This window comes from Acyrthosiphon pisum, chromosome A1, assembly GCF_005508785.2.
Source record: "Acyrthosiphon pisum isolate AL4f chromosome A1, pea_aphid_22Mar2018_4r6ur, whole genome shotgun sequence".
NCBI classification, from domain to species: Eukaryota; Metazoa; Arthropoda; class Insecta; order Hemiptera; family Aphididae; genus Acyrthosiphon; species Acyrthosiphon pisum.
In genome coordinates, this window is record NC_042494.1 from 100330777 (window position 1) to 100347837 (window position 17061).

Sequence of the window (17061 nt, forward strand, 5' to 3'; positions counted from 1 at the left end):
ACCCTGTTTGAGCACATCCCCATATTGGACCTAGGGGGATGATTTGTGAATATAAACAATCTGAGGCGTCACCCAAACGCATACAAAAAAATTCATACAAATAAGTCAAACCGTTTAGGAGAAGTTCAATTCCAACACACGTACAGTAAAATTATATATATAAAGATATGGTAAACGATAAATATTAAATATAAATAGACGTATAGTTCAAAATGTATGAAACATTGCAATTTTCTCCCCCCTCCACAAATAAAAATTGTCTAAATTCTGATTTATAATACTCTTTTTTATGTGTAAGGTGTAACCCGCTAAATATATTCCCACTTGTTTTATGAATTGAGCCTATAAATATAATACATTTTAGTTTCTGTGCGATGAATGTATTGATTTTACAACAAAGTGTATTTTTTTTGTGCATGTCAGTAGCCTACACCACAGGTAGTCAAAATATTAAATAATGCTTTGATTTTCAACTTTTATGGTAGTAATTGAGCAAATTGTATCTAGCTGGTTCTTTTGCGAGGTAAAAATTGAAAATTGAAAACTAATTTTCGACGAAATCGATTTTTACGATAGGTACTTGTCATTTTCACAATTATATCAGGCTACCACTGACTGTGATTGTCGTGCAGGGACATAGGTACGCGTAGGACGACGAGTGCCAATAAGTGATGACGGCGGCGATGATACGTCAAAAACACGGATGATCATGGCATCATGCTTAATCGGCCGGCACACTACGCCTCAATAGAATGGAAAAAATTAACGAGATAATCAGATATTGAGATATTCCCTAAATGCAATAAAGAACAAAGAACATTCAAAAAAATTTTAAACATAATAATTTGAGTCATAATTTGTATAGATAAAATACAAACACTCGAATAGAACGTGTTTATAATATACGCAGTACTGCGCACTATAATAATTTGTCTATGTAGGAGATTAAATTATCTTTTATAGGATATTGCCATTCCACGTATATACATTGAAATATTGAATTTAAGCATTTAACAGGTAGATAGCAATAGTTCAATTAAGTATAGTGCAAAAATTAACAGGGTCATAAGGTCACTTGTATATAAAAAAGATAAAACGAAACTGTTTATATCAGTAGTTATAAAGAATTATGTAGTTACATAATAAAGTTTGCAGGAATAATACTATAATGTATTTGCAATTTTTTCGACATTGTGTTTTATTAATTCGGGTGTTTTATTCGTAACTCAAAATAAATAGTTTAAAATAACGAATTGTAGAATTGTTTATCACTAGGGCTCGGAAGTTGTAGGAATCGCATATTTTTCTGTATGATCACAATTTATAGCAGACGTAGCTAGAAATTTGAAGTATACAATCGCGAGTTGAAAAATTGAAAATTGAAAACGCATATTTTGCATATTTTACCAATTTTAGCTAAAAAAGTACATATTTCATTGATTTTATATGTATACAAATATATTTTTTGAGTTTTTGTATAAACAAAATTATTAAATTCATCGCTCCGGTCAGAATCTAATTTAAGCTGTAATAAAACAATATACATAATGTCATATTAGGTATTTGGAAATACAATAGAGTAAAACTTTGGTAACATAATTTTTTTTTGATTATAATTTACCTAGATATATAATAATATTGTAAAATAATTATATTTATTTTTAGAAGAACGCACAAAATTTCATTACCAGGCCTGCCCTCAGATCTTACATGATATGTCTGCACACGAATACACTCGGAACCATTCCTCTATTAACCGACTACTGTTCTCAATTATATTAGTACGTTACATTTTGACAACTTTAATTATTATAGTGCATAATTTATTTCCATGTAAATATAAAATGGTAGGTGGTAGATACCTATTAATTTTATAACTAACTTCACTTTAGACAAATTTTTAGCTAAGGGGCCTTGCTACTGCCATCAACTAGTAGCTAAAAAGACCTAAAGTATTGACAAAATTAAAGTTGTCCGATTTTGATTCTGAAAAAAAATTTGAACTCACCAAAAAATTATCTATAAATCCTACGAAGCACTTTGTAAAAACTAAATTTTATATTATTGTGAACTATAACTGAAAATTTGAAAATATCAACTTTTTCGAATCAAAATTAAAATTAAAATTAATATTAAAAACGGAAAATGTTTCGTACGATCTACAGACATTTTTCTGCTGAATTCAAAATATTTTTTCAGAATCAAAATCAGACAACGTTAACTAACTTTAATTTTGTCAAAACAAATGTATGTTTTTGTAAAATTGGTGTAGTGAAAATAAATGGTTATCGAGTTATTGACATTTGCATGTACGTACGAGAGTGGATACCCGCAATGATTATTAGTAATAATCATTTACAACTAACACGTAGATCCTGGGCGGCTATGACAAGATTGGAAATTGCCTAAATGTTGCCCACTAAATAATTACCGTAGCGAGGCCGCTTAATTTATTAATATTAATTATAAGATTATCTATAATATTATAATTTAAGAAATTAGTGCGTTTATAAAAATGTATCTTATATTATAGAAATACCTATATTTTTCATAACTATATACCTTATGAGTTATGAGTTATAGGTTAAAAACTTAAATTAGGTAGGTGTAAACATATATTATATTATACATTTTTGATTGATTATAATATATAATTTAAACTAAACTGAGCTTTACAACTTACAAAAAAAACCTTATAGTAGGTATTGAACTTAAGCAAAAACATTAAGGATAATGGTTGTAATTATAAGTATCTATAATTTATTTTTATTTTTTACTAACATGTGTTTTTAAAAAAAAATCCAAATTTTGCTTAGTTGCGTGGAGTTGTGCAGACAACCAGAAAAAAAAATTAATTAAATATACAAATAGACCAGGTTTTATATTTGTACAAATTATTTTAAATAACGATTGGTGAAATTTATTGTTTTTTATTAATTATGATTTAAGTCAAAAGATGTATACACGCATTTATATCTATACATGTAGTTTACCGTAAACACAAAATGTAAAAAATCAACGTCTTAATATAGTAATTAGTAAATGATATATTAATTACCTATTGGATAAAAAAATATATAGTAATACCTATAATTAAATATACACCTATAATATAATTATATGGAATATAATAAATTAACATAGAGAATTGTTCTGTGCTAGTTTGATGTGAAGTAGATTTCGACTGTACCTGGTCAATATATAATAATGGATGTGTTAAATTTGAAGTCAATCATTGCATATTATAATATAGTTATTTAGTTACCTACGATACATGATTTTGGTTGAAGAGGATGCATCACATATATAGCGATATTTTATAACTCAATTTTATTATATACTGAATTACCCGGCGTTGCCCGGAAAAATATTTTGATATATGTAATATTCGCTTGTGATTATGCGAGCAATATTCGCGTGATGCGTACGTAAGTGTATAATTTAACTCTAAATTATCAACGTTATACAGAGTGTATCTTATGTCATTGTACGCGGGGTTTTTTGACGATTATGGAACGATGAAATTGAATTTCGTTAAAACGAAAAAAGACGTGTTTCTTTATTTTTAACAAGCAATTTTTTTGTAACAATTTCAAAATTTTTAAACACGCAGGTGTACCAATAGCAAAATCAACTTTTTTTCAAATGGTAACCACTATATTTTGAAGTGTATCAAAAGGTAGTTATAAGAAAAAATTGTTTAGCGCATGTAAATTGAACCTATACCAATTATATCAATTGAAGTATTAATGCATATTTTACTAATCTTTGGAGGACCATAGTTAATAAACTAGCGAACCAAAATTGATGATTCGACTACCAAAATTTTCAGAAAAAAAGCTCTACTAGAATCTATTAAAGTGGTTACCATTTGAAAAAAAGTTGATTTTGCTATTGGTACACCTGCGTGTTTAAACATTTTGAAATTATTATAAAAAAATTGCTTGTTAAAAATAAAGAAACACGTCTTTTTTCGTTTTAACGAAATTCCATTTCATCGTTCCATAATCGTCAAAAAACCCCCCGTACAATGACATAAGATACACCCTGTAGAAGTTATAGAACCTACTAAATTTGTTATTTTTACTTAATTCAACCTATACGAAGGATTGGATACTATCCGGTGGTTTTTCAAGGTCCGGAAAAAATTATCAATTAATACGAAATCCTAACCTAACCTAAAACCGTACTAAAAAAAAAAAAACCAAAAACTAAAAACCAAACATTTGTATATATAGATAAAGTAGTAATCAGTAAAAAAAAAAAAATGCAAAATAATAAGTCCACTGATACCATGGTTCGAACTCGACACATTTTGTAATAAATAACATAAAAGTATCACTGCTCTGTCATATATAATTATTATAAAATATGAAAAAAAAATATAAATGGAATTAAAAATACAAATATTTTTGGAGGATTATTAGAAACGCCTCCAAGTGGTATCTTCTGGCTTATATAAATGGTTCCTAATTGTTATAATCTAGTAAAATCTTTTAGGAGAATTAGCATAAATGTAATACGCATTTATGCTAATTCTCATAACAAAATTCAATTCAATAACAAAATGATCTTAGGATGATTTACAGAAGTGTAATGTGGTATAGGAAAATGTTTGTAGAAGATTTTACACTTTTGCCAATGTTATAAGTAATAATATAATTTATGAGTAATAACATATTATAGGTACAATATATAATCTAAGTTAATACTCGTGTACCACATGTAGATCGGTGTATTTGGTTCAAGTTAGTCGTGTAAGTTAAAAAAAAGCTTAAAACGAATCTTTATATTTTTAAAAAATGTATTGTGTATAAAAAAAGTGGAAAGTATATAATAAATATATATTTTTCAGTTGACTTCAATCGTGGCAATTATCACGGACAATGTAAATTTAATGAATGGTTACAAGGTTTCCACCAGTTTCCTAAATGGATCAAGTCGAAAACTAAACTGCTCGATTTATAAGTCATGCACACAATGTACTGGTGCAACACATGGTTGCAGTTGGCTGATCGAAAAACAAATTTGTCTCGACACAATACAAAGTCTATCAGGAAATTTCACAGTCTATACAAAAGATTTATGCCCAGAGTTTGCTGTGACGTATAATAATAATCATTTAGTACAAGTTACAGTCTCCAATATCGCGGAAAAAACTATTAAAAATTTTTTTAATGTAAGTCCAATTAATATTAGTTGTGAAATAGAAAATCTAACTTATAACGCTTCAATTGATAATGGAGTAATTACTTGTAATTGGGTACACAAAGAAACTATACCTACCGAAGAACGAAGAACAACTAAAACCAATCCTTTGTTTATTTTTTATTTTTCAATCGTTGTCAACAACGTACGATTACAATTCAACGATCCACGAGACCATTACATCAGTTATCACGGTTGGACTTGCCCGAAAGAAAATTGTACAATCAGGTTTTGGGAAAGCGATTCGAAAAAATATTACTGTAAATGGTGTTTAAAAAACGATGGTTGCAAGATAACAGCCGAACAACTGAACAGTTGCGACATACGGAACATGACTAACAACGAGAAATTAAAGAACGGCACACCGTTGTCCACGATCGAAATGAAATATCTTGACGTGGCGATTGAGTCTTTCGAACCAAATGTGTCGCTGTTCTATCGCAATACACCGACAACCGTGAACATAACCGTCAGGGACCTGCACTGGATTTTGGCCAATGGCCGGATAATGACAGTGACAATTGTCGGTCAGAGTTGTAATGACCCTACCACGTCCGACGGTCACACGGTTAATTGCATTATCAGATCCGATAATGTGGTGAGCGAGGGTCCGGTGGTAATCGAGTACTCGTGGATGGCGAGCGTGGAGAGGCTGGAGTCAGCGCAAAAGTTCAGGTTCGTTGAACCGAAGTTTACGGGCGTGAGCCCGAGCTGTGGACCCGCCACGGGTGGAACCCGGATAAAACTGACTGGCGAGTATCTGAATGTCACGACTGATGTCCAGGTGTTCTTCAGAAATATAAAGACGAAAGTTATGTGCGATATCGTTGAACTCGCGCACGACCACATCATTTGCGAAATCAGTGCCAACCCCTCCGACAAACACAAGTCCGGTCCTTTGCAAATCGTGTTCGAAAATTCTATTGGCAAGTACTACAAAAAAAAAAATGTTCACATACGTCAACGAGCCAACCGTTCTGGGTTGTCAAGTATTGGAGGGCGTCAAAGTGTAGTTGGTATCCTTATATATGCAGAAACAACTAGTTAGGCAAAAAATGCTACAGTTATCTGCAGAACACGAAAATAAATTTAAAAATGTGACAGAAAAGCAAGCATTAAAACTTGATATTTAAAGACTTGAATTAGAAATTTAAAAAAAAACCAATTTTAAAAATTCTTCTTTTAAATACTTTTTCAAAAAGTCTATAACTGTCAATAATAATCAATAATTCACACTAAAATTTAAATCCTTAAAAATATAATAATATAATTTGAATTTTTTTTTTTTATTTTTACAAGAAATATACAATCTGTATCCCGAGGCACAATAAGAATATGGGCTAAATTACAGTGACATTGGAAAAAAAAAGACGTTGTTGGAAGAAGCCACCCGTGGTGACACTTCCTATTGACTTGACTAACTACTTTTTAAACCGTTCCTTTTTTTTTAAATTTTTTTAGTTGTTTAGGAGATCTCTGCACCATTTTTTTTTAGTCTTCGGTTGGAATTTCCAGGAATTTTGTTTGATGCTAATTCACGGATTAATGGATTTGTGTGGGTTATGACTTATGAGACGATCGTGAAAACGCTTATAGAAGTATTTTGCTTCTTCTTGGACGGTTTTTTTGATGGAGATCGGTGTGGAGGGTGTGATTTGATATGTACGGGGGAGATTTAGTAATTTTTCTTAATGTAATATTTTTAAACGTTTGGATTTTTTTTAAGATTTGAGATTTTGGCAGTGCCCCATAGTGAAGATAAGTGGAAGGTAATACAGGGTCTGCGCTAGTTGATATTATTGCTTTGTCACCCGCATAATCCGCCACTAAGGTATTAGGCAAAGTAGGTTGGTCTGAAGTATAAATATTGAACATAACTGGGTAGAGAATTCCTCCTTGCGGGACGCCGGTTCTAATACCTGCTATACTAGAATATGCAGATCCATGACGGATTTGAAAGTAACGGTCTTCAAGATAAGATTTAATGAGAATGTAATAAGTTGGAGGTATACATTTCTTAAGTTTAAATAGCAGCCTTTCGTGCCATACTCTATCAAATGCTTGAGAGATGACTCAAGGAATGGCCTGGAATGCACATGTGCAAAATAACTTTTTTTCCAACGCAAATTGTATAAAATATAATTAATATTTATTTGTAATTATGTCTATTATAAGTAAGCATATATTATACTTAATACCTAATTTTTATTATCCTACATATTTTGATATATGATGCCTTTTAAATTAGGCGACCAATGGTTTAGAAGGTTAATGAATATCCTTTTCGGTTTCGAGAATACTCAGCATTTTGACCTTCTAAAATGTTAGTATAATTATTTTATGTAATTCATAAAAATACGTATCTGCTTGTAAAACAATGAGTAAATTTGTTTATGCAACATTATCGTATGTGATATTTGTCATAATTTTTATTTTGATATAAAATTCATATAAAATAGTAATGTTGATTTGTTTATAAATAATTTTCATAATTGGTAGGTAAGTAAAGATGTTAAGTATAAATATTATTAATATCTAATATGTAAAAAATATATACAATTGTTAAATATATTTAGGTATAAAGGAACCTTTGGGTTATTTAAATAATTAATCCCTATACCTATCACATACAGCATGCCCACCTCCTCCCCGGCACCTTCCTGCTGGCACCCTTGAAAGTTTAACGAGTATACCTAGAAAAAGTAGCTTATAACTTTACTAACATTTTATCCTCAGTTATGTTTAACCATTAACTAATAAATTGAAAAGTTTCAGTTAACTTTCAGTTAAAAGTTTGGAAACGGTCATTAGACCAATTAGGACTGATAATTGATAAACCTTGATATTATAAATTATAATGAGTGATTAAATATATTACCTAATAAATGTGCAGCAGTGATGACCGTTATTGATATAGGTTACGTAGGTAAATATATATATATATATATATATTTATTATTTCAAATATCCAAACAGTAATTAAAGCGTTTTGAAATTTTGTTGAACGCTTTGTACATATGGTCATATATAGGTTATATAGTATCGTTATATAGAAATAATTATTAACATGTTTATAATTCAACTAAAATTAAATGTACGGCTATAGACAGGGCCTATTTAGAAATTATGCGCCTCGGGACACTCATAAAATTCCACCCTCTTTTTGGCCGGCAGTGTTATAAATAAAAAATTATAAACACCAATATTAAATTATAAAACATTAATTGTACCTAATTAGATAATTAAACAAACTCACTTTAGTTTCCACGCGTTTTCTGGTTTTTTTGTTGGTTTTTGAAATATGTATTTCAACGAGCTATGAACGATGGTACAAAAACATTTGCAAAAATCATTTTTTTTTTAAATTGTATCATTCCAAAGTTCCAAAGTTGGCCATTTTCTGTTTTTACGCATGCAAACACGTTGCGGTTTACCACCAAGCACCGGCGAATTTTTATTTTTATTTTTAAGATCCTACGTATTTTAACGAGTTAAAAACAGCACATAATAATATAGTATAATATACTAATAAAGTATGACAAATAGATAGTACTCGTTTGATGCTTACTACGCCTACCAGGTCTGATCGCCAAACGCACGAGGTCCTAGAGATAAAAGTTATTAAGGGGTATGCATACCGACCGTTTCTAAGGAGTTCAATATAGGCAATTTTATATTTGTTTGCATGCTGGTAATGTAAATGTGTGAGTAGTAAGTGATCATAATATGATATAATAATATAATAATATAATATATCGTATAATTTCTTTTTTTTTTTTTACTGTGGGGGAGGGTACTGTAAGTGTAAGCACATGTGTTTTGGTTTTGGCAGATTTTTTTAGTGGGCACCTGTAGGTATCTGCCATGCCTGGGTGGGGGATAGTGGCACTTCTCTCCGAACACCGTGACTTGCCCGAAGAAAAATGCCGCCCGCAGCCGGCATCGAACCAGCGCCGGTGTGCGTCGCAACCGATGCCTTAATCGGCCACTCCATCCCCCCGTATAATTTCTAATTAGATCCTCACAATATTTTTTTAAATAGGTACAAAATTCGTAGGTATGTATTTTAATTACTTAATTTTTAATTACCGAGAATGGTTTAAAAATTAAAAATTAAAAAAAAAATCATGAACTCATCATAAGCAAAAGCTATAATTTTTGCAGAACCAAAAAGTTTCCACTTGGGGCATTTGCGATTTTCCCCTTTTACTCTCCTCTAAATGCGCCACTGGATGGCTTTCTTAAAATTATTTAAAATGCTAAACAGATTAGGTAAGTATCAAATTGAATGGTTTGAATTAAAAATCAATTTATTCTATCATACTATTGAACTACTAGATTACCTAAACACACATAACATTTCGTGATAGATTGCATATTATTAAGTGAACACGTCTTAATGAATAATATGTTAATGCATTTTGTAGGCAGAAAATAATAATGCTACCTATATGTTATTAGTAACCAGTTGGTAGACCGTCGTTGTTGTTTATGTGCAATAAATAAAAATCGAAAATATAATTTTTTGTTGAATATCAATAGGTACATTAGTATGTCAGCGTTATTCGTTTTGCAGTTTTCAGTTTTGATATTATTTTATTTTACATTTCAAATTAATAACATATAATCGCGCTACGATAGGTTCTTTTTTCTCGACATTTCCGTTAGCACTACAATTTGTATTATACAAATATTAATTGTTTTTTAACTGTAATTTTAAGTTTATGTCGGCCAGTGGAAAAGACAAGATAATTTACTAACAAAAATGAAACTGTTCAGAATTTCAGGAGTGACTAAAATATTAACGGATTTACGGATTTGTTAAAAATTAGTTACTTTTTAGTTTCTACTATTCGAATTTTCGACAAAATTCACAACTATTTCCAAAATATTTTTTTTGGAACTTGCTGACAACTGACATGAGTATATTTCTTAATTTTATAATTTCAACAATTTTTGTCATACGTTTAAGTAGCAATATTTTTTTTTCTTCAAGTCTTTCTGTTATACCTTGTATATTAAAAGTATGGTCGCGGTAATAAAATATAATTGGGCAATATTTTTTTATCAAGCCGTGTCCGTGTCGTATTCATTGATAATTTATTATTTTTCGTTATCGTTTTTTAATAAGTGTTTCAAATCTTTATGTGAGATTACATGTAATATAATTAATATCAATGTGTCACTATAATTGATTCATTCATAATATTTATGAGACGTTTCGCTTATAAGTTAATATACACTATATAATATAATAATGTCATGATGATAATATGTATTCAATTATGGATATTATTATTGTATTAGATGATTCATCCTCAGGTTAATGAGTGGGGATCGTTTGATTTTCAGCCGGGTTCAATAATAAACAATATAATATGGTAAATGGTAATATTACAATCGGTTAGGTGAAACGTGGTGCAGTGACATATGGGTTGCAGAGTGAAGTCATTCGTTTTCAAAATCCGAGTGTCGCCACCGACACCGTGCACCATTAACGGACCACCACCATCATCATCGTTGTAGTCGTCGTCGTGTTCCGAATACAAAGGTGGGTATTTACTTAAGTAGGTATGTTATTAAATAGTAATCTATTATTCTTATAGCTATATAAATGTACCCAAATTTGGATAGGCCGCTTACCGTTTTTCACCTCAAAGATACTTTCACCCTTCCACTGAATTGAAAAAAAAGTCAGTTCCTTTATCATATTTATTAACAGTCACCTTTTTGCCGTGGTCAGTAGGTGTTTGAATATTCTGTAAAGTATAGGTTTTTATGAATACAACCGGATTGATTGTAGGTTATTAAAATTAAGTTGGTGAAGTTTCCTAAATTCAAAACATTCTTTGTCACGATGTTAAAACAATGTATTGAAAAAAAAAAAGTTTGTATGATTGTGATATACGTAGATATATAAGTTAGGTAGGTGGGTACTGATGTTTATATGCAAATGTAAAGTAACTAATTTTATAAAAATGATTACAATGTCATATTTTGTCAAGGATTGTAAATGTGTAAAGAAAACCTTTAGAAGAAATCGAAATAATAATTATTGATCAATAGGTAGTAAAAAGTATCAGTAATAAGTAAATAAGAAAATAGTTTTTTTTTTTTTTTATTATTTGAAGAAATCTACAATCTATACATGTTCTTAGTATAATAAGTAGGTTTGATATATGACAAGTAAGGATGATATAAATAATGAGATTAGGGAAGATACCCAATGGTAACACTCTAAAAGAAAATAGTTAAAACTTATAAGTTACAAGTAGCGTTCAGAATTTATATAAATTATAAAATATGCATTTAAATATAAATAGTATTTTAAAAGTGAATTAAATAATTTTTTTATTTAATTATTAAATTATACTTAGTGTTGAAAAAATGTTATGAATACATTGTAACAGTAATAATCTTTGAATTAACTCTCATAACATAGCGGTGGTAAACATTTTTTTTATCGATACGTCTTATAGCGAAAATTAAGTCAACATGCGTAATTCAGTTTTTGGTCTAAAATCTTAATAAAATAACAGTTATTTATAAATTATAATGTATCGATATCTGCGCCGTGTAGGTACCTCTTAGAAGGGTTGCATCGCATTAAACAAATTATGTTACCGTAAATGCATTAAAATTATTGTAACAAATTTATAATTTACCACAAACTATCAAAAAAAAGTATTTATATAGAAAAAAGTAAAATAAAAAACCACTAATAGGAGAAAAATCAAAATTATATTATTTTATTTCAATAAAATGGAAATTATATTAATTACTTTTGTTGAAGATTAAAAATTAACTTTCTATAATTTTAGATTCTGAGAGGAGCGATGAATGTATTGATATTACAATGATGTGTGTCTTTTTCATCACCTTTTAGGCTGTTACGGATATTTTAGTTTTTTTTTTATTTTTTTATTCTATAAATATCAATACAATTTATTTGTTGAGTAAAAAAGGCTCCTAATATATTGTTACAGTGATATTTGAAAAATATTAAAAATCCAGTCACAATTTTTTTATAAGCATTTAAAGTTCAAATGTTGACAAAATACATAAAAATCACGAAAATGAGCTAATTATTTTGTGTTAGAAATTCATAAAAATTTTCTTTTTAAATCTAAGATTTTAAAATGTAATAGAAGATTCCTCATAAGTTTGTCTACTATTAGCAAAAAAAAAATGTCTAGATGAAAGTCATATTAAATTTTTATGAGCGTTTGAAATTCATATTTTTACAACATTTGATATTCACTCGATTTCTCATGTAACGATTTTCTTATTTTGTTGTAATTAAAAAACGAATGACTGTAGATACTTGAAAGTTTCACTGAATTTTTATATTAGAATTTTCTTATACACCATGCTTTTTAAAATATTTGACTTATTTTGAGCTGTTTAGGGACATTTTCAGATTCCAATTTTTTTAGTTTTTCATTCTATAAATATCAATATACTAAATTTTATTAGTTGGGTACAAAAGTTTGAAAATTTAATAGAAGGCTCCTAATATATTGTTTCAAAGACAGATGAAAAAAATTAAAAATATATAGTCTCAATTTTTTTTTTTATAAGCACTTAAGGTTCAAATATTGACAAAATACGTAAAAATGACGAAAATTTCCAAATTATTTTGAGTTAGAAATTCATAAAAAATTTTCTTTTTAAATCTAAGATTTGAAAATGTAGTACAAGATTCCTCATAATTTTGTCTACCTTCACCAAAAAAAAAAAATGTCTACAAGCGAATCAAATTAAATATTTATGTGTGTTTTGAAGTTCATATAATTACAACATTGAATATTCAGTACATTTCTCATGTAGCGATTTTCTTATTTAGTTGTAATTATTCAAAAACGAATTACTGTAGCTACATACAAATTTCACTGAATGTTTATATTTTCATTTTCTATACAATTCATCATACAATTTTGAAAATATTAAATTATTTTAGTTTTTATTTTCTATAAATATCAATAAAATAGTTTTTTTTGGGCCAAAAAGCGTGAAAATTTAATACAAGGCTCCTGATATATTGTTACAATAGCAGATGAAAAATATTATTAATACATAGGTATGCACAATTTTTTTTATAAGCATTTTGACAAAATTTATCAAATTTCAAATTTAATAATTATTTTGAAATTAAAAATTTATGAAATGTTCAACTTTTATAGCTAAATTTAAAATTTAAAACAGGGTTCCACGTAAACAGGTTATAATATATAAATTACTTTATTCACAATATTATCATCAAATATAGGTACTTAGTAATATCATAGGCTGACTGACAGTCTTCGCTCAGAGTCCTTTTTTTTATACAATGATATTATATCATTGAATTCAAATTTAACACCATCCATTACAGTGACCCACTTGTAACCTACTGTACAGCAGAGCGACACCTTTTTTTAGGTATTTTAAAAAAAGCATTTGCTTTTAAATCTATATTTATAGGTGATTTTTTTGTTTAAGGATAATTCAATTAATTGCTATTTAAATTATAAGTGTTAGTTCAATATAATTTTCATAATTTTTAAACATATTAAATGAAATTGGATTTTTTTAAATTTTATTCCAGGATTTAAATTTAAGAATACAGAACACATTTTTATTAACAGGCAATATATAAAATTATCTAATATTTTATGTACATGAGATTACTTAAATGTAATGAAACCAATTAAATTAACGAGCAGTAATTATTTATATATTATATATATATATATTACATGAGCAATAATGTATAAAATTAATTAATAAAAACATAAACTATAAAACTATCAATCAATAATCACTTTAGTTTAAAAAAGAGAAATGTATAAGTAGTGGAGGGTGAAGGGTATCTATACGATTGTAATGTTATAATAATTCATACAATAATTTATTATCGACAATATTTGAAATTACTACGTTTGAATCAACTTTAAATCTTCAATATAAAAATGTTATAATTTAATACTTGTCTTACAAGCTATAACAAAAAACAACATAAAAATAAACTGAAATAAAACAAATATTAATATTATACATATTAAAATTATATAGAAACAAAATAAAATAAAACTTATGTAATTCATTTTTTTTTTTTGATTATAATTTACCAATATATAAATCGTAAAATAATTATTTATTTTCAGGTAAACAAACAGAATTTCAATACGATGTTTGTTCGCAGACGTTACATTATGACTCTAAGTGAATACAATTGGAACCATTCTCATATTAACGGACTCGTATTCGTAATTTTACTGGTAAGTTACATTTGGACAACTTTAATTAAAGTGCATTATTTATTTCTAAATAAATATAATATGGTATTCATTTTATTTAAATTGTATAATATAACTTGACTTATGACAATTTTTTTGTAAATTTATTAATATTAAAATATTAAGGGCGGTGTAGCCGGTGCGTTTTTTAGTACAAAAACATGTCTTACAGGAAAAACCCTCACGGGCCATGGCATGTAGAATATGAAGTAAATTATCAAATATTCTACGATAAACGATTCTGGTTGAAGAGGATGATTCAACCTCTATATTTATGAATATTTTATTAAATAATACAATGAATACATATATTTATTGCCTATTAGTTATTTCTTATCGTTAGAGATATACATACAATAGACACGTTAGAGGAATTCACAAAAGTACAAAATGGTAACAAAATTTATTTAAGGGAGTTTACATTTTTGTGCATATGTTATTACGTATAAACTAAGTTGATATATTGACGACTGTCGTACTATATAGAAAGGTGTGATTAGTTAAAGTTAGTCGGTTAACCGTACTATAGGTAAAGAAATATCTTAAAATGAGTTTCTATATTTTAAAAATTGTATTGTTTATAGAAAATGTGATATGTATATAATATATGTATATATGTTTTTTACAGTTGACTTCAAGTGTGGAAATTATAGCAGACAATGTAAATATAACGGAAGGCGGATCAAGTCAAGAAATCAATTGTACGCTTTATAGGTCATGCACACAATGTACCGATGCACACTCTGGTTGCAGTTGGCTGATTGAAAAACAAATTTGTCTCGACTCAAATCAGATTCTATCAGGGAAGTTCATAGTCGATACAAAAGAATTATGCCCAGCGTATGCTGTGACATATGATGATTATTCGTTACAGGTTACGGTTTCGAATATCGAGGCAAAAAGTGTAAAAACTTTTTTTAATGTAAATCCAAATATTGGTTGTGAAATAGAAAATGCAACTTATAACGCTTCAATCAATAATGGAGTAATAACTTGTAATTGGGCAGACAAAAAACAAAGAACAACTAAAACCAATCCTTTGTTTATTTTTTATTTTTCAATCGTTGTCAACAACGTACGATTACAGTTCGACAATCCACGAGACCATTACATCAGTTATCACGGTTGGACTTGCCCGAAAGAGAATTGTACGATCAGTTTTTGGGAAAGCGATTCGAGAAAATATTACTGTAAATGGTGTTTAAAAAACGATGGTTGCAAGACAACAGCCGAACAACCGAACAGTTGCGACATACGGTACGCGATTAACAACGAGAAATGGAAGGACGACGCACCGCTGTCCAAGATCGAAGTCAGAAGTCCTGAAGTGGCGATCGAGTCTTTCGAACCAGACGTGTTGATGTACCAACGCAATACGTCGTCGGTCGTGAGCATCACCGTCAAGAACCATAGGTTTTTGGCCGAAGGCCGGTCGACGACAGTGACCTTGGCCGGGCAGAGTTGTGACAACCCGGTCACGGTCGACGATCAGACGGTTAATTGCACTGTTGGTTACCTAAAGGATATTAAAGAAGGTCCGGTGGTAATCGAGTACGCGGGGATTACGAGTGTGTTGATACTGAAGTCAGCACAAAAGTTCAGGTTCATCGATCCGAGGTTAACGGACGTCAACCCTACCTGCGTACTGCCACGGGTGGAACCCGGATAGAACTGACTGGCGAGTATCTGAATGCCATACCTAACGTCCAGCTGTTCTTCAGAAAGATAATGACGAAAGTGATGTGTGATATCATTGAAATCACGCACGACCGCATCGTTTGCGTGACCGGCGCTCACACGGACGAACCAAAATCTGGTCCGTTGCAAATCGTGTTTGACGGTGCAGTTGGCAAGTTCTACAAAAAAAAAATGTTCACATACGTCAACGAGCCAACCGTCCTGGATGGTCAAGTATTCGAGGGCCTCGCATCTGGTGACGTCTCGTTGACAGTCCGAGGGGGTTTTGAGTGTACGGAAAACCAGCAGATGTACGTCGACTACAATGGGACAAGGTACTATGGTAACTGTGTGGTGCGTGACAACAGCAATTTAACGATGGACTGTTGGCCTCCGAAGCTCGACGATCCGGGTCAGATGACGAGTCTTTCACTCGGGTTTCGTGTAGATTTGGCTGGTAAAGTGGTGAACTTGCCCCAACAGACGCCGTACTTACTCCATCCCGACCCGGTTTACACTGACTTCGAAGTGTTCGACGGCACCGTCGTCCGCGTGGATGGCATATTTCCGGACCTGTTGCAGCGTCGCCGACCTAACGGCAGCTACATCCTCGAAGTCACATTCCGTGGCGATGAGGCGGACGATGACGAGAGGTTTATTATGGTAAACGTAACCGAGAATTATATCGAGTGCCGATCACCTTTCGACACGTCGGTTGCTGATATTCTAGAGATCGCGATCACAGTCGACAAACAAGTCAAACGGACCGTGGTGCAAAGAAGACACAGACGGTATTATGCGATCGTACGGTTACTCAGTCCGCAACAAGTTATCGGTGGTTTTTCGGCCATGTTGATATGCGTATTTGCACTTATCTTCTGCGTAAAGAAAATAATGA

General features: G+C 30.2%; 2 protein-coding genes across 4 annotated transcripts; both read left to right on the plus strand.

Annotated features, from left to right (window-relative positions):
* The first annotated feature begins 1110 nt into the window (after positions 1 to 1110).
* Positions 1111 to 6480, plus strand: LOC100568955 (plexin-A3). Of its 3 annotated transcripts, none has more exons than XM_008184768.3 (3): positions 1111 to 1590; positions 1666 to 1781; positions 4856 to 6480. In XM_008184768.3, the coding sequence occupies exons 2-3, from the start codon at positions 1716 to 1718 to the stop codon at positions 6254 to 6256; spliced, it is 1467 nt and encodes a 488-aa protein (XP_008182990.1). In that variant the 5' UTR covers positions 1111 to 1590; positions 1666 to 1715; the 3' UTR covers positions 6257 to 6480. The 3 variants fall into 3 exon arrangements, with proteins under 3 accessions (XP_008182990.1, XP_029343758.1, XP_008182991.1); XM_029487898.1 differs by having other exon boundaries at positions 1402 to 1424; XM_008184769.3 differs by having other exon boundaries at positions 1431 to 1559.
* A 3988-nt stretch (positions 6481 to 10468) lies between these two features.
* On the plus strand, positions 10469 to 16171 carry LOC100161054. Its single transcript, XM_001949064.5, has 3 exons — positions 10469 to 10759; positions 14355 to 14468; positions 15115 to 16171. Exons 2-3 carry the CDS (start codon positions 14379 to 14381, stop codon positions 16153 to 16155), a joined length of 1131 nt encoding a protein of 376 aa, XP_001949099.2. The 5' UTR covers positions 10469 to 10759; positions 14355 to 14378; the 3' UTR covers positions 16156 to 16171.
* Positions 16172 to 17061: the final 890 nt, after the last annotated feature.

Coding starts and splice junctions, on each gene's coding strand:
- LOC100568955 (XM_008184768.3), top strand. CDS start 1,716: ATGTCTGCACACGAATACACTCGGAACCATTCCTCTATTAACCGACTA. Junction 1,782..4,855: donor TACTGTTCTCAATTATATTA/GTACGTTACATT, acceptor TATATTTTTCAG/TTGACTTCAATCGTGGCAAT.
- LOC100161054 (XM_001949064.5), top strand. CDS start 14,379: ATGTTTGTTCGCAGACGTTACATTATGACTCTAAGTGAATACAATTGG. Junction 14,469..15,114: donor TCGTATTCGTAATTTTACTG/GTAAGTTACATT, acceptor TGTTTTTTACAG/TTGACTTCAAGTGTGGAAAT.